The sequence below is a fragment of the Rana temporaria genome, chromosome 7, assembly GCF_905171775.1.
Source record: "Rana temporaria chromosome 7, aRanTem1.1, whole genome shotgun sequence".
In the NCBI taxonomy this organism is placed as follows: Eukaryota; Metazoa; Chordata; class Amphibia; order Anura; family Ranidae; genus Rana; species Rana temporaria.
Genome location: NC_053495.1, coordinates 3,139,531 through 3,165,649, shown reverse-complemented (window position 1 = coordinate 3,165,649; position 26,119 = coordinate 3,139,531). Strand labels below are relative to the sequence as shown.

General features: G+C 47.3%; 2 protein-coding genes across 3 annotated transcripts in view; both read right to left on the bottom strand.

Moving 5' to 3' along the window:
* Positions 1–5,911: 5,911 nt before the first annotated feature.
* On the bottom strand, positions 5,912–16,822 carry ERP27 (endoplasmic reticulum protein 27). Its single transcript, XM_040358684.1, has 7 exons — positions 16,558–16,822; positions 12,867–12,958; positions 12,125–12,262; positions 11,565–11,681; positions 9,950–10,075; positions 8,004–8,201; positions 5,912–6,064 (listed from the first exon to the last, which is right to left on the bottom strand). Exons 1-7 carry the CDS (start codon positions 16,661–16,663, stop codon positions 6,023–6,025), a joined length of 819 nt encoding a protein of 272 aa, XP_040214618.1. The 5' UTR covers positions 16,664–16,822; the 3' UTR covers positions 5,912–6,022.
* A 1,437-nt stretch (positions 16,823–18,259) lies between these two features.
* Positions 18,260–26,119, bottom strand: part of ARHGDIB (Rho GDP dissociation inhibitor beta) — a 41,934-nt gene continuing 34,074 nt past the window's right edge. For both annotated transcript variants that reach the window (XM_040358679.1, XM_040358678.1), the window contains exons 3-6: positions 23,908–23,991; positions 22,091–22,167; positions 21,936–21,999; positions 18,260–19,158 (exon numbers count right to left, since the gene is read on the bottom strand). In XM_040358679.1, coding sequence (XP_040214613.1) covers positions 18,953–19,158; positions 21,936–21,999; positions 22,091–22,167; positions 23,908–23,991 — 431 coding nt within the window. In that variant the 3' untranslated portion in view covers positions 18,260–18,952. The remainder of the gene's footprint in view (positions 19,159–21,935; positions 22,000–22,090; positions 22,168–23,907; positions 23,992–26,119) is intronic.

Here is a 26,119-nt window from a genome sequence, read left to right as displayed (position 1 = left end):
ACTGCGGCCGTGGATAGATTCAGGCTATGCCGTGGAGAGAGGGGGCTGCACCCAGGTGCCCCTAGTGGACGGGCCGGCACTGGTACATAGTACTCCTACTCATTCACAAGAACATGTCCCCCGATGTACACCGGCCGCCAACAAAACATAGGGGTATGAGCCATGACTAAGCACTAGTTAAGTGTGAAACGCGTCGGTTGTCCTGTTTTGTGGTTGCGGTGACTGTACATGTTCCAGCTTGAAAATAAAGACAACTTTCTTTTAAAAGTTTTTCCGGAGTGCGGCTGTCCATCTCTCTCTTCTCACTGCTATAGGGGTGGGGTCAGTTAAGAGCCTGGTATGGATTTGGGGGGGGGGGACCAGCCATTATTTATTTTTGGTGTGGAGTTCCTCTTAAAATCCATGCCAGGACCTGTTCTAGATTGGGGGAGGACCCCCGCCCCCCCCCCCACTCATTTTTTTTTATATATAACTTTCTAATGACAGCTCTTCTTTTCTTTACATTCTGCTGTCAGCGGGGAAGCCCACTGACAGCAGATGATCTATGGTCGATAAGGACGCGGCTGCCGCACGCTGCCTAATAACCAGATATTCACAAATTTATTTGGATCATTAATTACTTCGGATGCTTCAAACATCTGAATGAAACAAATGCATTTCGTAGTTTTGTTATCATTTATTTTGAAATTCGCTACAATTGTATCTGAGTTTCTAAATAACGGAAACTTCGTCCGAGTTTCTATTTGTAACAAAATGAACCGCAGACGTCTATTCATGAATTGAATATCTCAGTGCTGCCGACTGAATGCAAAATGTTGAATGATATTCTATTCTGGGCGCAGTGGCGTTGCTAGGGGGGTGGGCGATACCCTTACCTGGGTGACGCCCGCCAGAGGGCGACACCAGGCTCAGACTGGTCTGACTGGCACAGTCGCCACGGCTCCCTCATCCCCCACTCTCCCTGCAAATCACTGAAGGGAAGGAGGGAGCCGTGGCGACTATGCCAGTCAGACCAGTCTGAGCCTGGTGTCGCCCTCTGGCGGGCGTCACCCAGGTAAGGGTATCACCCACCCCCCTAGCAACGCCACTGCGTAGCAGAGACAGAGGTGCCCGGGGTCCGACTGTCACACATGCTGCAATCATATCTCTCTCTACGCTGGCTGCACCCGCCTCCTCCTCGGCTCTGAAGTTTCAAGTACACAGGTCAGGAGGAGGAGCCGAGGAGGAAGAAGAGGTATTAGCGCGCTACAGCACCTGCCCGGGGCCAAGGTATGAAATAACATGGGTATTGCCCCATATGATGGGGGGGGTTGCAGCATAGGCAGGTAACATCTATGCTGCCAGCAGTCATTTTAGAGGGGGAGAGTTGAGGATATGCACTAGGGGGTGCTTTGTTTTGGGTTAGAAATGACTAGAAGTAGAAGGAGGGGGGCAGATTTAAAGTTTTACCCCCCCCCCAGCACAATTCCTCTCCTCTCCCAAAGCACCCCCTAGCACATATTCTCTAACCAATCCCCCCACCCCCCAAATCAAAGATCCCATCTCAGGTCCATCCACCACCCCGATCCCATACCGGCTCCATCCACCGCCCCGATCCCATCCGAGATCCATCCACCACCCCGATCCCATCTGGGATCCATCCACCACCTAGATCTCATCCGAGATCCATCCACCACCCCGATCCCATCCCGGCTCCATCCACCACCCCGATCCCATCCCGGCTCCAATCCACCACCACGATCCCATCTCGGCTCAATCCACCACCCCGATCCCATCCCGGCTCCATCCACCACCCCAATCCCATCCCAGCTCCATCCACCCCCCTCAATCCCATCCTGGCTCCATCCATCGTGGCGGGTTGAGGGGGGAGAGCCACATGAACGCACTAGCCTGCTTAGTCCGGGGGGGGGGGTGACACCATGTTTTACCTCACCAGGTGACACCAACCCTAGTGATGCCACTGTCTGGGCAACTGACCCGCTTTGGTCGAATCCATCAAAAAACGAGCCTAAAGTGATAGAAAAGGAAGTTACGGCGACATAATCGTTTGCAGATTCGATTGTTTTCATCCAATCGCATGTTGGTTCGATATAATAATCAAAGCTTGTGTGGCCCCCATCGCTGTCCGGAGACAGATCGAGAAATGGTCCCCTTTACGGGTCAAACGGGAGCAAAGTGCGAGGTGTATGAAAATATTTTCACATCCCTGTTTGCCGAACGCGTCGCCTGCCAAGTCCTCCTGCCAACCATCGGTGGTGAACCACGCTGGTCAGCCCCGGTGAGGGGTCAGCGGGGGGAGGGTGGACTCTGCTCTCCGACATTTCCTGCTTTCCTAACAGAGGTGCAGATTTAATAACGAGGTCAATAGAGATCATTCGAGTGCATCTCCAGATGTTCAAATCACAAATCTGCCCACACAAGGGCCATAAATCCTCATTCCCGTCCAACTAGGAATATTGGGCGTCCCAACCTACCTTTGTGTGTTCCAGTTCCTCCTGTTATATTCTCCATAATACAAATCAATCCATCAGGAATGGTGGGAACCCCTCATAATGGGGCACAGGAATGGTGGGAACCCCTCATAATGGGGCACAGGGATGGTGGGAACCCCTCATAATGGGCACAGCGGGTGTACAGACCCAGGAACTCAGCACAGGGATGGTGGGAACCTCTCATAATGGGGCACAGCGGGTGTACAGACCAGGGAACTCAGCACAGGGATGGTGGGAACCTCTCATAATGGGGCACAGCGGGTGTACAGACCCAGGAACTCAGCACAGGGATGGTGGGAACCCCTCATAATGGGCACAGCAGGTGTACAGACCCGGGAACTCATCACAGGGATGGTGGGAACCCTCATAATGGTGCACAGCGGGTGTACAGACCCGGGGACTCAGCACAGGGATGGTGGGAACCCCTCATAATGGGGCACAGGGATGGTGTGAACCCCTCATAATGGGGCACAGGGATGGTGGGAACCCCTCATAATGGGGCACAGGGATGGTGGGAACCCCTCATAATGGGGCACAGGGATGGTGTGAACCCCTCATAATGGGGCACAGGGATGGTGGGAACCTCTCATAATGGGGCACAGGGATGGTGGGAACCCCTCATAATGGGGCACAGGGATGGTGGGAACCCCTCATAATGGGCACAGCGGGTGTACAGACCCAGGAACTCAGCACAGGGATGGTGGGAACCCCTCATAATGGGGCACAGCGGGTGTACAGACCCGGGAACTCAGCACAGGGATGGTGGGAACCCCTCATAATGGGCACAGCGGGTGTACAGACCCAGGAACTCAGCACAGGGATGGTGGGAACCCCTCATAATGGGCACAGCGGGTGTACAGACCCGGGAACTCAGCACAGGGATGGTGGGAACCCCTCATAATGGGCACAGCGGGTGTACAGACCCGGGAACTCAGCACAGGGATGGTGGGAGCCCCTCATAATGGGCACAGCGGGTGTACAGACCCGGGAACTCAGCACAGGGATGGTGGGAACCCCTCATAATGGGCACAGCGGGGGTACAGACCCGGGAACTCAGCACAGGGATGGTTGGAACCCCTCATAATGGGCACAGCGGGTGTACAGACCCGGGAACTCAGCACAGGGGTTGCTACCGGTTCCTTTCACATTTAATGATTTCTGTCTCTCAGAATAGTAAATAATGACATCAAAGATCTTTTTAACCATCAATAAATGAGGTATCCAGGGCCACCATCAGGGGGGTACAGAAAGTACACCTGTAAGGGGCCCGGTGGTCCTCAGGGCCCCGGATGGCATCCCCCCCTTTAATTTTTTTTTTTATATATTTTTTTTTCATCAGCATCCAAAACCCCCCTGACCTCTAAGGGGCCCGGTAGTCCCCAGGGATGGCATCCCCCTTTTTTTTATAATTATATATATATATATATATATATATATATATATATATATTATATATATATATATTTTTTTTTTCCCCCATCAGCACCCAAACCCCCCCCCCCACCTCTATGGGACCCGGTGGTCCCCAGGGCCCTGGATGGCAACCACCTTTTTTTTCCCCGTCAGCACCCAAATCCCACCCCCCCCCGACCTCAAAGGGGCCCAGATGCCCCCCCTTTTTTCCCCCCCATCAGCACCCAAAGCCCCCCCCCCCCGCTTCTCTGCTACAGGGGGCCAATGCCTGAAGCTGTGTAAGAGGCCCCATGATGGCAGCCCTGGGGGTATCTATCCCACTGTCCATCAATGTAGAGATTGTAGCTTATAATTCCTGAGATTGGAAAGTTGTTTGAAAGTTTCCTCCATATTAAAAAAATGTGGAGAAAATCCGCTGTATACTATATAAGAATGATTCACATTTATTCCTTTTTTATCTCAAGCAGCTCTCTGTTCATCTCTGGTAGACCGGTGCTCCCTCTAGTGGCCATTCTACATATGAACCCAAATAAAAGAACGATGATGACGACCAGAAGCCACGGATCTCAGAAATATGCACATAAGTATTTCCGTGCGAATGCGACCCAACTACGACTAGTGAGGGAAGGAGAAGTTGTAACCTCACACTATTTTTTACAGTACAGACCCGTCATTTACAAATAGGAAACGGAATCTTAATATTCACAAACTTATTTGGAGAGTAATGTTGGATCTTCTGTAAATTGCCAACCTTGGAGATCCCCGCTCCCCCCCAACTGGTGGCTTGTTATACCGCGTTTCCCTGAAAATAAGACCGGCTATTATATTCATTTTGGATAAAAAAAATTAAAAAAAACACACTAGGTCTTATTTTCAGGGGATGTCTTAAAAGTTCCCAGTCTTCTCCTCCCCCCCCCCCCCGTCAGGTCAGGAGTCAGTATTTTGACATTTTAATTCCCCCCCGAAAAAATCTTCATTAAAATCATTATACAATTCTGTGGTCTGTTTTATAGGGGGATTGTGCGGGTATAGGGTGCAGTGCGTTTCCATTTGTGGCAGTTTCATGAAAGAAGAAGAAAAAAAAAAACTGCCCGAGAGCCCCATGCCACTAGGGGGCCCCATCAGGGTTGCCAGCATCAGTAAAACCAGGGACAGTATGTAAAAATCAGTTTTTTTTTACATCTGTCCCTGAAATGTCCCTTACCAACATCATTTGGGCCTAAAAATCCCAATATTATAGCTGCCCCGCCTCTCCAGAACCTTCTCAGTGTGTGTGTACACCGTGTATATTCTCCTATTGCCTAGGGGCCCCATGAGTTGTCAGTCCGCCCCTGATCCCAGGTGACGTCAGCCCGCTCCGAACACTGCAGAGGGAGGAGCCGCAGACCTCAGCCGGAAAGAAGAAAGGAAGCGATGCAATCCCCGCTGACGTCGGCCTGCTCCAAACACTGCAGAGGGAGGAGCCACAGACGTCAGCGAGGAGGAGCGGCGCAGAGAAGAAAGGAAGCGCCGCAATCCCCGCTGACGTCAGCCAGCTCCGAACACTGCAGAGGGAGGGGCCGCAGACGTCAGCCGGGAGGAGCAGAGTCTAAAGGAATTCTGCAATCCCCACTGACGTCAGCCTGCTCCAAGCACCAAAGAGGGAGGGGCCGGGCAATTGTCAGTTAAAGCGACGCAGCGCCGAATCGCAAAAAAAGTGGCCTGGTCTTTGGCCAGCGTAATGATCCGGGGCTTGAGTGGTTAAAAGGCGCGGTCTGCTGGGATTGCCGTGCGATCCTGTTGCACAACAGTCATGGGAAAAAAAAAAAAAATTGCATTGCATTAGGAGTGGCATTGAAGGCCAATGGCACCCAAAACGCACGCCGCTCGTTTTTCATGCAATTTTGGAATCGTGGGCAGAATGGTTGCGATTCTGTTCACAGTTACAAATCGCAGAGTTGTGGGCGGGACCTCAAAGTACACAATACTGCCCACAATGACATAATAATACTACTACGGGTCCATTCAGTGATCTGGTACCGACAAAGAAATCTTTTTATTTCAGAAATGTAAAAATATTTTAAAGGTCAAAAAAAGAGTTTGGGACAAATGAACAAATTCTGTGTATTTAATAAATATCAGAGTTCTATCTTCTCCCTGTTGCTTTCCAATTCTTCCTCCTGTAAGAGAAAATAATAAAAAAAAAATGAATAAAAAAAAAAAAAACACAAATGGATACATAATAATACATCACATACAAAAGGAAAAATATTTATTGTAACCAAAGCTGATGATTTTCTGAATGAGGACTGAACTCCAAGCATGAAAAAAAATTCAAATATTCCTCAATAGTCATAAAAGTAAATAAATTCATGTTGTGAGAACCAAATATTGCCCGGTAATAGAATCAGTGACATCATCACTGGGCTGTACCTCCTTTGAAGAGCGGAGGGAGGGACCCAGCAGGCTTTACCAACTATAGAAAACGACAGGAGGGGCGGAGACAAGACCAACCACCCTGAACAAGGAGTGTAAGCAGCTGTAGGAGGGGCCTAGCAGTTCCACCCACCACAGGATGGGGCGGAGACAAGACCAGCCACCCTGAACAAGGAGAGAGCAGCTGTGGGAGGGGCCTAGCAGTTCCACCCACCACAGGATGGGGCAGAGACAAGACCAGCCCCCTTGCACGAGGAGAGAGCAGCAGTGGGAGGGGCCTAGCAGTTCCACCCACCAGAGGAGAGGCGGAGACAAGATCAGCAGTGGGCGGACTTTATTACAGGAAGTCTCACACTGGATCACTGCACAGATCTGGAATGAATACACAAATCACTGAGATTCAAAAATAATTCACGTGATTAATGGATTTTTTATTCCGGAGATCAGATTTATACTTGGTGGTGGTGCGGTGACTGTAATGGTGGGGTTGAAGGTGATTGCGGGGTGAAGGTGAAGGTGGTGGGGGTGAAGGTGACGGCGGGGTGGGGGTGAAGGTGACGGCGGGGTTGAAGGTGAAGGTGACGGCGGGGTTGAAGGTGAAGGTGACGGCGGGGGTGAAGGTGAAGGTGACGGCGGGGGTGAAGGTGAAGGTGACGGCGGGGGTGAAGGTGAAGGTGACGGCGGGGGTGAAGGTGGCGGCGGGGGTGAAGGTGAAGGTGGCGGCGGGGGTGATGGTGGGGGTAAGGGTGAAGGTGACGGCGGGGGTGAAGGTGATGGCGGGGGTGAAGGTGACGGCGGGGGATGATGGTGGGGGTGAAGGTGACGGCGGGGGTGAAGGTGACGGCGGGGGTGAAGGTGACGGCGGGGGTGAAGGTGACGGCGGGGGTGAGGGTGAAGGTGACGGCGGGGGTGAAGGTGATGGCGGGGGTGAAGGTGACGGCGGGGGTGAAGGTGACGGCGGGGGTGAAGGTGACGGCGGGGGTGAAGGTGGGGGTGAGGGTGAAGGTGACGGCGGGGGTGAAGGTGACGGCGGGGGTGAAGGTGACGGCGGGGGTGAAGGTGATGGCGGGGGTGAAGGTGACGGCGGGGGTGAAGTGGTGGTTGTATTGGGAATTATAAATTGTATTTCTATGCTGTGACTCCTTTAGAAGGGTCACTATTGGGCGCTCTGATCTGCACTCGCTCGTTTCTCTCTTCCTCTGATAAAAGAAGAAGCTGCCAGAATTGTGGCCCTTCCTGAGGTTCTGCCTTTTACTGGAAGAAATTCTCATATATATCCCCCCCCCCCCCCAATGTGACCCCCCCCGCCCCCGAGGCTGCATGATGAAGGGAAACGAGATTGTAGTGTTTATAGAAGGACAGAAATATCTTCGGCCGAATCTCAGATGTGAGAAGGAAAAGATATTCTCGTGTTTGGAGGAGAACAAGCAAAATACATTCCTTTTCCCTTCTGATCTACAGGAACATCCAATGATGAGCCACCATGTCTGCCATGTGTTGAGCCCCAGCAGCTTCTCTCAATTCTCGATGGCCAAGTTTGGAGTTGTAAAAAAAGAAAAAAAAAACGGATACAGTGTTTGTAAACACTATTCAGACAGGAAAACAGAGATACAAAGTAACGTTTATAAACATTGATCAGACGGGAGATAGAGAAAGAACATTAGTTCTCGGGTTCCGGCTCACCGTATAATCCCCGGAGATGAACTTCTGGCAGAATTCTTTCACCGTCTCGGCGGTGATCTCCCCGCGCGGCATGATGAGCTTCTTATTGCTGTCTGTGTTATATATGGAGATCAGAGGGAGGTCACTTCTCTGGATCTTAAAAAACCCGGCAATTTTCCGTGTGTACGGCTTTCCCAAATCCATCTTCACAAAGAGAACCTGAAGAAGAGGAGGAGGAGGAGGAGACCCCGACCGTCCAGAATTACCAACAGAAATCTATAGAGTGTTACATTGTTCTCAAAACTACACCTTATCACCACCTTATCCCCGCGTCCACTCTGCTGGAGGACTCCTTCCTCTATAACTCTCCTCTCCTGATATACTCTGCTGGAGGACTCTGCTCCTTCCTCTATATCTCTCATCTCCTGATATACTCTGCTGGAGGACTCCTTCCTCTATAACTCTCCTCTCCTTATATACTCTGCTGGAGGACTCTGCTCCTTCCTCTATAACTCTCCTCTCCTGATATACTCTGCTGGAGGACTCTGCTCCTTCCTCTATAACTCTCCTCTCCTTATATACTCTGCTGGATGACTCTGCTCCTTCCTCTATAACTCTCCTCCCCTGAAATACTCTGCACTGCTGGAGGACTTTGCTCCTTCCTCCAGAACTCTCCTCTCCTGATATACTCTGCAGGAGGACTCTGCTCCTTCCTCTATAACTCTCCTCTCCTGATATACTCTGCAGGATGACTCTGCTGCTTCCTCCAGAACTCTCCTCTCCTGATATACTCGGCTGGAGGACTCTGCTCCTTCCTCTATAACTCTCCTCTCCTGAAATACTCTGCTCTGCTGGAGGACTCTGCTCCTTCCTCTATAACTCTCCTCTCCTGATATACTCGGCTGGAGGACTCTGCTCCTTCCTCTATTACTCTCCTCTCCTAATATACTCTGCTGGAGGACTCTGCTCCTTCCTCTATAACTCTCCTCTCCTGAAATACTCTGCTCTGCTGGAGGACTCTGCTCCTTCCTCTATAACTCTCCTCTCCTGATATACTCGGCTGGAGGACTCTGCTCCTTCCTCTATTACTCTCCTCTCCTAATATACTCTGCTGGAGGACTCTGCTCCTTCCTCTATAACTCTCCTCTCCTGATATACTCTGCTGGAGGACCCTGCTCCTTCCTCTATAACTCTCCTCTCCTGATATACTCTGCTGGAGGACTCTGCTCCTTCCTCCAGAACCCTCCTCTCCTGATATACTCTGCTGGAGGACTCTGCTCCTTCCTCTATAACTCTCCTCTCCTGATATACTCTGCTGGAGGACTCTGCCCCTTCCTCTATAACTCTCCTCTCCTGAAATACTCTGCTGGAGGACTCTGCTCCTTCCTCTATAACTCTCCTCTCCTGATATACTCGGCTGGAGGACTCTGCTCCTTCCTCTATAACTCTCCTCTCCTGATATACTCTGCTGGAGGACTCTGCTCCTTCCTCTATAACTCTCCTCTCCTGATATACTCTGCTGGAGGACTCTGCTCCTTCCTCTATAACTCTCCTCTCCTGATATACTCTGCTGGAGGACTCTGCTCCTTCCTCCAGAACCCTCCTCTCCTGATATACTCTGCTGGAGGACTCTGCCCCTTCCTCTATAACTCTCCTCTCCTGATATACTCTGCTGGAGGACTCTGCCCCTTCCTCTATAACTCTCCTCTCCTGAAATACTCTGCTGGAGGACTCTGCTCCTTCCTCTATAACTCTCCTCTCCTGATATACTCGGCTGGAGGACTCTGCTCCTTCCTCTATAACTCTCCTCTCCTGATATACTCTGCTGGAGGACTCTGCTCCTTCCTCTATAACTCTCCTCTCCTGATATACTCTGCTGGAGGACTCTGCTCCTTCCTCTATAACTCTCCTCTCCTGATATACTCTGCAGGAGGACTAGAACTAGGCGCATGCACTGAATTACTGACCTTTCCACGCAGATCATTGGCAGCCTTTCGCAGTTCCTTTGTTATTTCAGCTTCGTTTTCAACATTGCTGTCACTGAAGAAGAGAAGGTGGACCTCAACCTCGCAGGCGATTAAGCCGATCGCAGACTGATAATAAAAAAGGAAGGATTAACAGTAAACCGGGAATCTCTTTTGGAATGTCAGTTATAGGGAGGAGAATAGGGAGAAAAGATGAAGAATGATAAGAGGACCCGAGCACCACAGCAAAGCATTAAAGTCCAGAGAGACACTTTTATTACAGTCAAAAGGTTCAAGCTGAATCTTTATCTGAAACTCTCGCGTTTCGGGGCTTCAGGACGTGCCCTCTTCTTCCAGAGGTGCCCTCTTCTTCCAGAGGTGCCCTCTTCTTCCAGAGGTGCCCTCTTCTTCAGGGTTTGAGAAAGGAAAAAAAGTGGCTGGATTGTGGACTTGGGGTATGGAAATCACAATCAGGTAACCTTTAGACGTGTCAAAACACTTTGATCCTTATACTCCAAGTCCAACATCCACCATAGTGCCCTGATGAAGGAGGTACCGCTGAACCTCCAAAATGCATTGGCTTTGTATTTTTTTTATTGGAATGAACTTCTTTGGATTTCGAATCCTTTATTGGGGTGCTCCAGCCCAATATGGAGTCGCCCCTCCCCCTTTACAGCTACAACATCCTCCCACTTTTCTTAGAAGACTTTCCACAAGATTTTGGAGGGTGTCTGTGGGAATCTGTATCCATTTGTGAGGTCAGGTACCGATGTTGTGTGACCTGGCTTCCATGTTGAGCCTCACGTTGGGCGCCAAAAAAGACTTGGCTCACCATCAACTTTCCAATTCATCCCAATGGTGTTCAGTAGGGATGAGGTCAGGGCTCTGTGAAGAACACTCAAGTTCCTCCACATTAAATGGATCAGTGTTTAAACCAGTGGCGGCTGGTGCTCGATTTTTTTTTATCGGGGAGCAAAAAAAAAAAATCAACCCCAGCCACTGTGCCAACTTGCTCAGAGGCGGCTCCTTAATTAGGCGGTCGCCTAAGGCCTGGCACTCACAGGGGCCTCGAAGCTGCCTAACTTACCCAATGCATTACCCCAGTTTTAAGGGACAGAGGACCTTAACGCTGCTGAGCGGGGCCGCCAGCGCCCCTAACAACCAGTGAATATCGGTGACACCACCCCTTGTGACGTCAATGACCCAGCATGCCCTCAGTCAATGACGTCACAAGGGGTCGGGTTCACCAGGTGGCCCCCGCCCCTTAGTTATTAAATAGCAGGATCTGGGGGCCACCTTCTTAAAGGGGACTTTAAGATTCCAATAAGCCCCCCTGCCCGCAAACCCCCCCACAACCACTGGACAGGGTTGTGGGGAAGAGGCTCTTGTCCTTTCATTATTTTTCCCCATCATGGGGGTGAGTGAGGCCTCATGTCAAGTTTTGCCTAAGGCCTCACAAAGCCTAGAGCCGCCTCTGCACCCGCCAACCTACCCTCCTCACCTATTGCACCTGCTACCCTACACAGGAGGCAGTGCACAGAACTCGGCCTCTTGTATCCCAAGGCTCCTGTATCCTCCCCCCCCCAGGATAGTCCAGAAGGGCACCGTGTGATCCTACCATGGGGTTGTAGTCCGCCACCAGCCTCAGCTCATTGATGGTCAGGAACCGGTACAATTTGGCTGTGTTGATGTTTTCGTTTTCGTTCACCACCAAGTCATCCCTCCAGTTGTCAGCCTGGAATTAAATGAAATATTAAAGAAAAAAAAAACTTCAGCAGAAGAATTTCCAGAAGTTTATATCAGTGCCATTTACATTTTAGATTTAGGGTTTATTTTATTGTAGCAATTCTTTATAGAAACCCAAAATATTTTCATAGTAATCAATAAAACACTGAGGGGGTGCAGCCAACGTCCTTCATCCGACCTTCCCAGCACGCCCCGTCTTTTCAATGTACCTTGGAAAAAAAAAATATATATATATATATATATTATATATATAGCGCCATTTCCACATTTTTTGTGTTGAATTCCCCCCAAAAAACAAATTTCCTGCTCCTTTGATTGGCTGATTGCTTTTTATAGCTGCGTTTCTCTTTTTACTATCCTAAGTCAGCTCATAGGATCATTTTCCAATATGGGAAGGTACTTCTCTTGGCGATCTTTGCCCAGGAGACTTACCTTGCGGAAGATGGTGATCGTGTTGCTCTTGATCTTGTAGTGCTTTAAGACCTGCGGGGTGGTGCTGGTGCCGTAATCCCATTCTGGGTGATTTTTCACCAGAGTCTCAAAGTATTCGATTTCTGGTTCCTCCAAGTCCTGCGAGAGATACGTACAGCATAAAAAACACCGGAAATCCTTGCTTTATCAGAGACTATATCCCAGAGGTTTTCAAAAGTTGTTCCCTCAAAAAACGTTATATGTAAAAATATGGACGTACAGGACGTCAGCGCGAGAGTAGCCGAGCATGCCCGACAATACACGAGTGTACTGCGCTTAGTATATGTCGGCGCAGTATTTAAACTCTGCGCGGGAAACGAGCGGGGAGGACGCCGCAGAAGGACGCCGGACCCCACGAAGAGGACACCCGAAGCCGCAGATGGACACCGGACCCGACGAGGCCACCGATGGACGCCGCGCAAGACACCAAAACTAAGTACAAAAAATAACTTTTTTCCACAGGAATTCGGGGCAACTTTAGGGGTGCGCGCTATACCCCGATAAATACGATTATATATATATATATATATATATATATATATATATATATATATATATATATAAAATTTAATATAAATGTAGTTTAAAAAAAGATTGACATTGAAAATAAATAAAACTGACCTCAAACCTGTAAAGTTTCCCCTAAAACACATTTCTATTGGATGTTGTCTGAAAATTATTGGACAGAAAAATGGCGACTTACCGTAAAAAAGCCGACCACGGCTATGTCAGTGGAATCGATGAACGCTTTGGCTGAAGGCACATCAGATAATACTGTCGCTTTATTTTCTGGAACTGCAAGATAGAAAAATATTTTAATGCCCGTTAATTTAAAGTGAAAAAATCTATACTACATTGACACAAGTATTGAGACGCCGACCTTTACACGCACATGAACTTTAATGGTGTCCCAGTCTTAGTCCGGAGGGTTAAATATTGAGTTGGCTCCGCCCTTTGCAGCTATAACACCTTCACCTCTTCTGGGAAGGCCGTCCACAAGGTTAAGGAGGGTGTCTATGGGAATGTCTGACCATTCTTCTAGAAACGCATTTGTGAGGTCAGGCGCTGATGTAGGATGAGAAGGCCTGGCTCGCAGTCTCCACTCCAATTCATCCTAAAGGTGTTCTATTGGGTTGAGGTCAGGACTCTGTGCAGGCCAGTCAAGTTCCTCCACCAAAAAAAATTGTGCGTTTCCCCCCCCACAATCCATACCAGATCCTTATCCGAGCAAATCAGGGCCGGAAACCTGAAGCATACCAGGTCAAATGCCCTCAACATGGGGGAGGGACGACGACAACATTCCCCCCCCCGTGTGGTGGGCGTCATGAATGACGATGGATCTACATCAGGGAACAATGTTTCTTTAATACAAGAATTTGCAAAAACTCTTGTGGCGTCTTTATTGCCTTTTTATACTTGTTGGTGACTGGGTCAGGGTACTATGCACCCCATACTTATCCACATAGGGGGGACACCGGGAGCTGGGGGCCCCCCCTTGTTAAAGGGGGGGCTTCCAGATTCTGAATAATCCCACTGCCAGCAGACCCCCACTGGCTGGGGTTGTGGGGAAGAGGTCCTTGTCCCCATCAACATGGGGGGGCCACAAGATTTTTTTTGTGATTTTGTTATTGCCGACAATTCTTGTTTGTACATTCAGCTGTCAGTGGGGAAGCCCGCTGACAGCTGATGACTCATCAGGAAGCCGCCGCGTCCTTCACAACCAGCTATACACAGTTTATTAGAGAAGAAAAAAGGAAAATGCCTGCAAAAATGTATCAAAAACATAAAAAAAGGATGAACTTCAACTTCAGAAGAACATTCTAGAATAATTTTTCACATTTTCAAGCCACAAACACCGTAAAATGATGAAACAATTTAATAGAATTACCGATGTTCTGATGGATAAAGGAAGGAAGTCCGGACACTAAACATTGAATATTCCCGGCGTGGATCTGCCTCGGCTTGGGACGCCTTCAGTCGGTCGGAAAGTTTTACAAAAGATAAAATCCGACCAGAAGGAAACTTTGTTACTATTCCTCTGCGGGAAAACGGCCAGCTGGGTCCTTGGAGACATTTCCTGGCAAACGCCGGAAAATATTCACTTGTTACTATTACAAAATTCTACTTAACGAGGCCCCGGGGGAGGGGAGCGCCGTCTGCTCCCACTGGACACTAATTTTCCCATTTAGTTTTAATGAGGAGCGATTATAATAATTTCCTTCCATCTCCTGGGACCTCAGATCCGTCTCTCCGCACCTGACGCCCTCTGCACCCGACGCCCTCCGCACCTGACGCCCTCCGCACCCGACAATTTGTAATGTGAGACAGATGATGGTTTTCAGAGATAACAAACCTGCAGGCAGCCGATACAGGTGAAGGATATCGGTGAGAGTGCGCGGAATGCGAATACTTTTGCTGGGGGGGGGGATAAAAAGGACTGGACTCTCTCACTTCAATGAAAAGCTGGTTTATAAAAAAAAAAAAAAAAAAAAAAAAAGCGTCAGTATGAGGGTTCCCACCATCCCTGTGCCGAGTCCCGGGTCTGTACACCCGCTGTGCCCATTATGAGGGGCTCCCACCATCCCTGTGCCGGGTTCCGGGGTCTGTACACCTGCTGTGTCCATTATGAGGTGTTCCCACCATCCCTGTGCCTAGTTCCTGGTCAGTAGTCCCGCTGTGCCCATAAGGGCCCCCCCATCTCCGTTCTGAGTTCCTGGTTCTGTACACCCGCTGTGCCCATTATGAGGGGTTCCCACCATCCCTTTGACAAGTTCCCGGGTCTGTACACCCGCTGTGCCCATTATGAGGGGTTCCCACCATCCCTGTGCTGAGTTCCCGGGTCTGTACACCCGCTGTGCCCATTATGAGGGCATCCCTGTGCTGAGGTCCCGGGTCTGTACACCCGCTGTGCCCATTATGAGGGGTTCCCACCATCCCTGTGCTGAGTTCCCGGGTCTGTACACCCCGCTGTGCCCCATTATGAGGGGTTCCCACCATCCCTGTGCCGAGTTACCACATCTGCACACATCTGCTGCTCATTATAAGGGTTTCCCACTATATAAGCTCCGATTTCCCAGGTTGGCACACCTGCTGTGTCCATTATAAAATATTTTCACCCTATTTGCACTGTGTTCCTGGGTCTGAACACCTATTGTGCCCATTATGACAAATTCCCACCATCTATACATGCCATCGAGTTCCTGCTTTGCCCAGCCCTTTATGCCCCTTTCACACTGGGGCTGGAGGCGCGTCGGCGGTAAAGCGCCACTATTTTTACCGGCGCTTTACCGCCAATTTTGCGGCGCTTTTCAGCCGCTAGAGCGACGGTTTTACCCCCTGAAAGCGGCCGAGAAAAGGTTAAAAACCACCTCAAAGCACCTCCGCAGATTTCAATGGGCAGTAATGGTATACACACACCGCTCCAAAGCAGCTGGATCTGCGGCTAGCAGGACTCTTACCGTCCTGCAAGCGCACCACTCCAGTGTGAAAGCCCTCGGGGCTTTCACACCGAATACACAGCAGCGGCTGGCAGGCGCCATTTTTAGTGCAATAGGCTATTGCCAATAGCGCTGCAAACTGCTCCAGTGTGAGAGGGGTCTAAGGGTGACTTGGAGAAGGTAGCCATGAGTTCTTAAAAAAAGAAGTAGGATTCACCAAACCAAAAATCAAGGGCCCCTCTGGAAGGTCACCCCAACTGGTCTTCCTTTTCTTCCTTGTCTAGAATATAAAAAGTCTTATCTGGTTGTGTCCCTCCAGCTCCAACACCCCTGAAACCCCAACTCCATTTCCTTCATGGAGCACAACACTGTAGATAGAAGCTCATGGTGGAGCTCCACAGATGATAAAAGGGGTCCTTGGGTTTAACCATCAGATTTAGTTTAAAAAACCGACCCCAGACCCACCATACCCCATCTCTTTAATTTCTTTCAAGGCCTTGAATAAAGAACCCCCATCATGGGGCGAGCACGTTGAAGGGCGGAGCCCTCCGATGGATGGAGGATTGGGGAGCTCATGGCACCATCGCCTTTTACATCCAGGTCTAGTTTTCACATGTATACAATAACAAAAACACCCAATATCAATTGGAGCTGCACAAATAATCGTTAAAAAATCGTGATTTCAATTCAACCCCCCCCCCCCTCACAATCTCTATTGCAGAGTTTCCAGAATCTTTCATGTAACAAGTGTAGAGACTTCTCTGCAAACTCTGGCAGTCTGCTTTACAAACAGTAAAGTAAGCCCAATTTTTTAGTTTAATGTGAGATGATTTTACGCCATGAGAGAATCGCGATCTGTCTTCTAAGCAAAAATAAATAAATTGCGATTCTCATTTTAGTCAGAATTGTGCCGCTCTAATATCATATACAACAATATCAGGATCATACATCAGGTACCTTCAATAGAAGTGACGTTCCCATCCTCTGTACATAGCGAAGTCTTCACCAAGTTGAGAAGAAGTAAAACCGATAAGATGGAGAGCATTCTTCTTCTTCTGTCCATTGGGTCTGGTGGTGGCCGGTCGCTGCTCGTCGTCTTCAGAAGTGACTCATTACACAGAGAAATGGTGACGATGCCGAAAGACCTTGAAGCTCTGAGAACCCAACACCTGTTCTCACATTCGACTCTTCGAGATAACAGGCCAGAGGTGATTGGTGGAGGCAGACCTGGCCGATTTCACACACGGCTTTCCCTGAATAATGCCGGGTCATTCAGGAGGAATTATCTGAGAACTTTGGAGATGGTCAACCTTGTAAACCCCCCACACACACACACAAGGGATCCCAATAGACAAGAACTCCCAGGCTGACAGTGATCTGGTTTCCATTAAAAAAATGGGATCAAAGAGGCAATTATCAAATAGAATTTTATTATTGCATTAGATTTTAGCACAGACGTTACAATTTACAGTAAGGATTTTCATAGAAAGCTCCAGAGACCATTCATGGGGGGGGGGGGGGTCAGGTTGAAATATACATTTTCCGAAGCTACGTATTAATATTTTAGGAAACTCATTTAAAAGAGGTCTTTGTATCTCAACCAAGATATTCGTTTAGGTTTTTGAATGAGCTGCATGGAGAACTCCTGCCTATGTGTTTTTTTTTGTGGTCAGGAAACCATGTGACCTCCCTGTCCCCCCCCCCCCCCCTTCTTCTCTAGAACTGCATGCTTTGAGGCCATCACTGAAGAATAATCATGTGCACACCAGGGGCGGACTTACCATTGAGGCACTCAGGCACTGCCCGAGGGCCCCATGCCACTAGGGAGCCCCATCAGGGTTGCCAGGCTCAGTAAAACCAGGGATAGTATGTACAAATCTGTTTTTTTTACATCTGTCCCCGATATGTCCAAAACCGACATGCTTTTGATGTGAAAATCCAGAGATTTTAGCTGCCCCGCCTCTGTACGGCTTCCTGGCTTGGTGGTCATCTGTAAGCCCGGGGGCCCCATAATCTTCTATTGCCCAGGGGCCCCCATGAGTTGTCAGTCCGCCCCTGGTCCACACCTAAAATATACTAGACCAGTGCACTGCCGAAAAAGGTGTTCATTTTCGTTATATTCGTTTTTTTGCATTTTTCAAAAATTCGGTAAATTGGAAAATTCTGAAATTTTCTAACTACCGAATTCTGAAATTTTCTAACCTCTCCGAATTCTGGAATTTTCTAACCTCTCCGAATTCTGGAATTTTCTAACCTCTCCGAATTCTGGAATTTTCAAATTTCCAAAAATTAGGAAATTCGAAAATGTCAGCATTAACAAAATTTGATAAAAAAACTAAATTTGGAAAGAAACGAATTGCACACGCCTAAAATATACCACACTATGGGATAAAAGACCGGGAAGCCAGTGGCAGTGATGGAGCACGGTAGTTGGGGAGCTTTGCTCATCATCACAATCTTGCAGGAAAAGGCTGTAAATTTAGCTCAACTGCCCGATGGAAAATCCTTAAACATTAAAAAAAAGAAATCACTTGTTCATATTTCAAAAACAGATTATATTTAATTGACCCATCAGAACTTATTTCTACATGGTTAGTCAGTGAGTGTAAATATATATATCAACATAAATAACCAGATTCTTTATATTCAATGTATTTGGTTGGGCAAGGGATCATCTGTAGAGGGACAAAAAATAGATATTTGCCAGCACACCATAGATTGACAAAAAGTAGCATCCAAATAGGCAATTTATTGCATGATCACAACATTAGAAGAGTGCAACGTTTCGGAATCACGCAGGACCCCTTTGTCAGGCATGTGATGACCTTGGATACCTGACAAAGGCGTCCTGCGTAACGCCGAAACGTTGCACTCTTATGTCGTGATCATGAAATTTGTTGCCTAAGAAGAGTGCAACATTTTGGAGTCACGCAGGACCCCTCGTCAGGTATGCAAGGACTCCGAAACGTTGCACTCTTATGTTGTGATCATGCAATAATACTACTTTTTGTCGATCCACGGTGTGCTGGCAAATATCTGTTTTTTGACCTGAACCAGTATCCAGCTGGTTGTTGCTGCAGCACCCAAACTTTGAGAGCTTATCCAGGAAAGTGTGCGATTGGAATATGAAGTATTACTATAGGAGGGACAAAAACACATTCATCCATTTGGTCAAAAACGAGCAAGCAAAAAAAATCGATCAAATTGGTCCACGTTTGAGTAGCTTTATGTGTCTCTGAGCTGGAAGGCAATTAAGCACGTTGGGCAATACAAAACAAGGGGAGGAAGATGGGTCCAGACAGAAGCTGCGGGAATAATGGACACGGCGGACACTTCTGGCCAATGAGGGACTTTAGGAGGCGTCATCCCACTCCTTACGGATGGACAGATTCCACTCCCAAGTTAGATGGTTGTGATTGTCATCGTCGGTGAAGAAGGACTTGTTGCGGTACGTTCCTCGCGATAACATTCCTTTGGGGGCTTCTTCTAAGGGGGTCAGAAACTCGTACTCTTCCACTCGGGGTCCGTAGCTTCCCACCATAAACGTGGCTTTGGCAACTGTGAGGAATAACCAGATAAAAAGAATTACATAGTTAGTCAGGTTGAAAAAAGACACAAGTCCATCCAGTTCAACCACAAAAAAATAAACAAACAAAATAAAAAAACACAATACAATCCCATATACCCAACTCCATACCCACAGTTGATCCAGAGGAAGGCAAAAAACCCCAGCAGAGCATGATCCAATTTGCTACAGCAGGGGAAAAAATTCCTTCCTGATCCCCCGAGAGGCAATCGGATTTACCCCGGATCAACTATACCTACAAATCTTAGTACTCAGTTATTTTATGTACACAGCCACAGAAATTGCAAATAAAATGGACAAAAAGGCAAAAAACGAAGGACAAAGGCATTTGGTTTCGGGGAGCACCGTGAGCTCTGCAGTTTCTAGATTAGTTCCTCATTTATTGCAAAAAAAATAATAATTATTTAGATTCCAAACGGCCAAGTGCAATAACGTGAGGAACTTCTCTAGAAACTGCGGAGCTTACAGCGGTTACTGGAACCGAATGCGTTTGGTCTTTCCCAAGCGTGAATGGAGGGCTGGGAAACCTCTACCTGTTCTCAGCCACAATGGAACTTGCTTACGTGTGTTGTGCATTTGTCGGTTGTGTATGATGGATGGTTGCCACACACACACATGATCAGTTACTTCCTCCAAACCTCTTCCTTCCCCATCACACAGCTGGAAAATGTTGTAGTCTTAGAACTAGTTCTTCATGTGGTCAGAAGTTCTGTTTATTGCTTGATAGAGTAGCCAAAAATTGTTCAATCCTCTGCCTACTTGAACACCAGATCAAGGGTTGTGCCGGTGGTTTGGGGGCCATCTTAAAGTGGTTGTAAAGGTTCAGTTGTTTTTCTATGTTTTAAACAACATGTCTAATCCTCTGCTAATTGCCAGGTGTGTTTTCCCCCTTTATGCCAAGGATTCATTAAGGGGGAAAAAAACACAAACCTTTACAACCCCTTTAAAAGGGGTTGTAAAGGTAAAAAATGTTTTCCCTAAATAGCTTCCTTTCCCTTAGTGCAGTCCTCCTTCACTTACCTCATCCTTCCATTTTGCTTTTAAATGTCCTTATTTCTTCTGAGAAATCCTCACTTCCTGTTCTTCTGTCTGTAACTCCACACAGTAATGCAAGGCTTTCTCCCTGGTGTGGAGAAAGCCTCTTGAGGGGGGTGGGGGCGAGCAGGAGAGTCAGGACGGCCACTAACACACAGCTCCTTTCTCTATCTGCAAAGTAGAGAGTGTCCTGACTCTCCTGCTCGCACCCTCAATAGGCTTTCTTCACACCAGGGAGAAAGCCTCACATTACTGTGTGGAGTTACAGACAGAAGAACAGGAAGTGAGGATTTCTCAGAAGAAATAAGGACATTTAAAAGCAAAATGGAAGGATGAGGCAAGTGAAGGAGGACTGCACTGAGGTTATTGAAGCCATTTTGGAAAAACTGTTTTTTTTTTTACCTTTACAACCCCTTTAAGGCTAAATATTGCATTGACAGCAGATGATTGCTTCTTCTACTTTCCACCCCCTGTACTATGCAGAGTAGCAATTTCCTTTTCAGTGCGCTTAGTATCCAGCCTCCCAATACTCCTCAGCTAATATAGGGCACACAGGCCCCCAATCATACTGCATACTGGGAGTATGGATTTTGTTCTACTTTAATTTATTTTCCCCATAATCCATTAATATGGGAAAGTCTACGATCACTAACCAGCCAACTTTGTAAAAGTAAAAAGTAATTTGTCAAAAACACAGGCAAAAAACAATTCCTCCACTGGCCTCTGCTAATAATCTCTCCACTCACTTCTGCTCAGTGTCCTCCACCCCTCTCTGCCAATCCCTCCACTGGCCTCCGCTCAGTGTCCTCCACCCCTCTCTGCCAATCCCTCCACTGGCCTCCGCTCAGTGTCCTCCACCCCTCTCTGCCAATCCCTCCACTGGCCTCCGCTCAGTGTCCTCCACCCCTCTCTGCCAATCCCTCCACTGGCCTCTGCTTAGTGTGTCCTCCGTCTGCTCACCCAATGAATAAAATGTAACATACGAAGCCGCCACACAACCAAGCTACATCACCAATCTTGTCTCAAAATATCACTCAAACCATCCTCCCAGGACTTCCTGCTCTCTATCCCTCTACCATTCTCAGACAACAAAATAGCTTTTCATCAACGTAAGCAAGATAAAAGAAAAAAAAAAACAGTCCATAGCTACTGGTATACAAAACTATGGCTCACTGCCACCAACACTTGTCCCTTGACAGGGTTTTAAAGTCCCCGCCGCTTCTAGGGTTCCAGAAAGTGCCCAAGAGCCTAACAGGGTCTCAGCTGTTCACAGCCTACAGTCTTCTCACAACTGTACTTCACAGACACCCAATGACTCCTTCCCGTTCCTCACCCCCCTTTCCCACAGGCAGGCTAACTCTTTCAATTTCAAAGTCCCCGTAATCAGGGTTGGAGGCCCTTTCCAACCCGAAAATCTATCCAAGACTCCCAATTCCCATGTTCCATATAACAATCTTGGGGAAAACTATAAGCAAGTGTTTACTGAACCACCCAGAAATCCCTTGCTCTGCATAGGCGAGATCCCCTGAGTACTTGTCATTCCTTTAAAGGGACACCACCCCAGAGGGGACACATTCCTCCCACCCAGGACAGATTCCTGGGGTCCTGTACACCACCTATTCGATAAACAAACAAACACACACACACTGTGTTACCCTCTCAACCCCTTTCAGACTTTGGCAACAAAAAATAATATTTGCCAGTAGAGCTTTACCTTTCACGCTGGTCCTGAAGGTTTGTTGCACATACTTTAGTCCCGACACGATCTCTCTGCACACCTTTAAAGACACATAGCAAGTTTTTTTTTAGTTCTTTATATTACAATGGATGTAGCAAAGTGTGTATTGTAGGTCATAAAGAACAACGAACCGTAAAGTGGATTTTCACTCGGTACTCTGAACCTTCTTTTAAGACAAACGTCGTCTTCTTGAGCGTCTCCAGGTCCTCTGCAAATGATAACCGGAGATGAAACAGAATCTGTACCGACTGGAGGAACTCAGTCACACTTCTATACGAATACGAAAGAGCGATGTATAAAAGCACCGCGACTGACGGCAACCAGGAATTATTTTTGAGGAAGATTATTGGGTGCACACAAAGTAGGATTTCTCTCATGTCATGTCAGAATGCACAACATGTTCCACCTTGAGGTGGATGGGCTACAACAGCAGAAGACCATATCAGCCTCCATGCCCATCAGCCAAGAACGGAAAGCCAAGGCTGCGGTGGGCACCGGATCACCGAAACTGGACAGTCTTTTTTCTTTCACACACATGGCCCCCCCTCCCCCCCGAAAATGTTTCCATTGAGAATAATAGCACAACTACCCCTCTACTCTTCATATCCGGGTGCAATCCTGGACTTCAACCTCTCCTTTCCACACCACGTCCAAATCTTGATGCCCTCATTGCCATAACATTTCCAAAATTCACTCCATGTTGACCAATGACACCACCAACCTACTAATTTACTCTCGTTATCTCTCTCCTTGACCATTACAACTCCTTCTCATTGGCCTTCCGCTACACAGGCTATCCCCCCTCAGTCTATCAAGAATAACTCAAGAGTCATCCACCTCCCCAACCACTCTGTGTCCTCCACCCCTCTCTGCCAATCCCTCCACTCACCTCTGTGTCCTCCACCCCTCACTGCCAATCCCTCCACTGACCTCTGTGTCCTCCACCCCTCTCTGCCAATCCCTCCACTCACCTCTGTGTCCTCCACCCCTCTCTGGAGGGATTGGCGCTTAGTGTCATCCACCCATCTCTGCCAATCCCTCTACTCAGTGTCTTCTGCTTTGTTTCATCCACCCCTCTTTGCCAAACCCTCCACTAAGTGACTGCCCCCCCCGACGTCAATCCATTGGTTGGCGTCTGCTCACCCAATGAATAAAGTTCAACATACAAAGCCACCACACAACCCCGAGCTACACCACCAACCTCGTCTCAAAATATCACCCAAACCATCCTCCCAGGACTTCCTGCTCTCAATCCCTCTACCATTCTCACCTACAGGACTTCTCCAGAGCCTCTCCTGTCCTCTGGAATTCCCATCTCCTACTCTGTCCTCATTTAGGTGATCCCTAAAAAAAGGGTGGGGGGTGGACCTTGGTAAAAAAAAAAAAATCTGAGGTCTAAACAGACCACTGATGTCTCACATTTGAGCAGGTGCCCCCCCCCCTCCTTTTGAACTGATGGCAGCATTAGTACTCACTGGGTGTATAGCATTGTGGTGTACTTTTTTTTTTACTAATCTGAGCTCCTGTGGACAAGGTATTTTCACAATCAAGGATATACACAAGAGGAATACAGTTCCACCAGCTAAAAAGTAGAACAGAAACCTAGGGCTCCACCTGCTGTCTACAAATGGTAAATATAAAAGGACTAAAATAAAACAAAAAATTATCATCTTCGTCAAAAAAGAATAAATAAAAAAAAAGGAGGGAATGAAAGTAATACTATTTTATTATAAAGGAAATGCAAGTCAGTTTATTGCCTGGCAAGTCATAACTGAAAAAAAAAAAAAAATTGTCCAAATTTTCATTTAAAATGGCCTTGGACTTTACAGAACAGTCAGATAAATAGAATATTCTGTTTGTATAAAAATAATAAATTTTATATTTGCCTGGGCTGTCATTTCCTTTAAATAAAATAACAAAAATTTAGCACATGAAAGATGTCACTTACGGGTGAGGTCCATGGTGATTGGTGCGGGGGCCGTGTTACAGACCAGCGTGAGCCGGATCACCTTCACATTTGGAATTGATGGATCTATAAAAAAGGAAAAATAAAAAATGTAATTTCAATATACATTTCAATAATTGTGTATTTATCAATGGAAGAATTGTTTTTACTGCACAGGTGCTGTACAGCATGTCTCATATCTGTCTAGTCTTTCCCACATAAATAAATGTTTCTTACAATACAGCTACAACCAGGCTAAAAATATTTGCTTACAGGAAACATTTAGGACTCAGAGACACAAGGTAGCCGTGGGGCCCAACGACACAACGTAGCCCTGGGTGTAATAATACAATGTATCCATGAGAGTAATGCTACAATGTATGGACGGGTATAGCACAGCGATGTAGAGAACATACAGGGCCAGATTCTCATAGATCGGCGTATCTTTGCGCGGGCGTAACATATCCGATTTACGTTACGCCTCCGCAACTTAGATGGGCAAGTGGTGTATTCTCAAAGCACTTGCTCTGTAAGTTGCGGCGGCGTAGCGTAAATAGGCCGGCGTAAGCCCGCCTAATTCAAATTTGGAACAGGGGGGCGTGTTTTATGTAAATAACTTGTGACCCAACGTAATTGACGTTTTTCACGAACGGCGCATGCGCCGTCCGGGGAATATCCCAGTGTGCATTGCTCCAAAGTACGCCGCAAGGGCGTATTGGTTTCAAAGTGAACTTAAATGACGTCCAGCCCCATTCACGGACGACTTACGCAAACGACGTAAAACATTAAAAATTCGACGCGGGAACAACGTCCATACTTAACATTGGTACGCCACCATATAGCAGGGGTAACTTTACGCCGGGAAAAGCCTAACGTAAACGGCGTATCAGTACTGCGTCGGCCAGGCGTACGTTCGTGAATTCGCTTATCTAGCTGATTTACATATTTCTAGGGGTAAAGCAGCGTACACGCCCCTAGCGGCCAGCGTAAATATGCAGTTAAGATCCGACGGTGCAACAGACTTACGCCGGTCGGATCTAATAGAAATCTATGCGTAACTGATTCTAAGAATCAGGCGCATAGATACGACCGCCCAGACTCAGAAATACGACGGCGTATCTGGAGATACTCCGTCGTATCTCCTTTGAGAAACTAGGCCACAGTGTATCATTTTACAGGAAGAGTTGTGAAATTTCCCCTCTGCTCTTCCTGTAGGTGACCGCACATCCTGATTGCAGAGTCAGCTCAGTGTACTGGGAATGCATCGAGTGTTTCCTCGGCTAGGACTCGGCTCATCTTTCTTCATTGCAGGTTCAATGAGAGCGGGAGGAAAACACGCACAACCCAATCCCAGCTCTGCACTTTGCCGCCATTGCTTCTTGTTAATGGTGATCAGATCCGAGGTAGACCCTCACACATTTCAGATTCATCCGAATATCTGCGAGGAATCTCACAATTTAGGGATCATCTGACTAGACATGTGCACACTGAAATATTTCGTTTCGCAATTTTGTTCGAAAAATACAGTTAGTTACTCCCAAAATTCGTTTTAATTTATTTAGTTTTTCGTAAAAAAAATGCATTCGTCCGAAAATCCAAATTAAGGTCTATTCTGTCATTGAAGGCTTATGGTGTCTGTCGAATGTTCTAAGAAGAAGAAGAAGAAGAAGAGAAAAAAAGAAAAGAAGATTCGACAGAATCTTTAAAAAAAAAAAAAAAAAAAAACACAACGATTCTCCATGTCGAATCTTCTTCATGTCTCTAAAATGGTCGAATCTTTTCTCTCCATGTCGAATCTTTTCTCTTTATGTAGAATAATATTGGACTAACTAATTAAGGTTAAGCACAATTAAGGTCGAACCTGCCATTGAAGGCTTATGGTGTCTGTCGAATGTTCTTTTCTTTTTTTTCTTTTCTTCTTAGAACATTCGACAGACCCCATAAGCATTCAATGACAGATTCGACCTCAATTGTGCCTAACCTTAACTCCATTAGTCCAATATTATTCTAGAGAGAGAGACGAAGAAGAGTCGACATAAGGGAGACATGAAAAGGAGTCGACAGAGAGAGACATGAAGAAGAGTCGACAGAGAGACATGAAGATTCAAATCTTCTTTTCTTTTTTTTTTTCTTTTTCCTTCTTAGAAGATTTGAATCTTCATGTCTCTCTCTGTCGAATCATATTGGACTAATAGAATTAAGGTTATAGGCACAT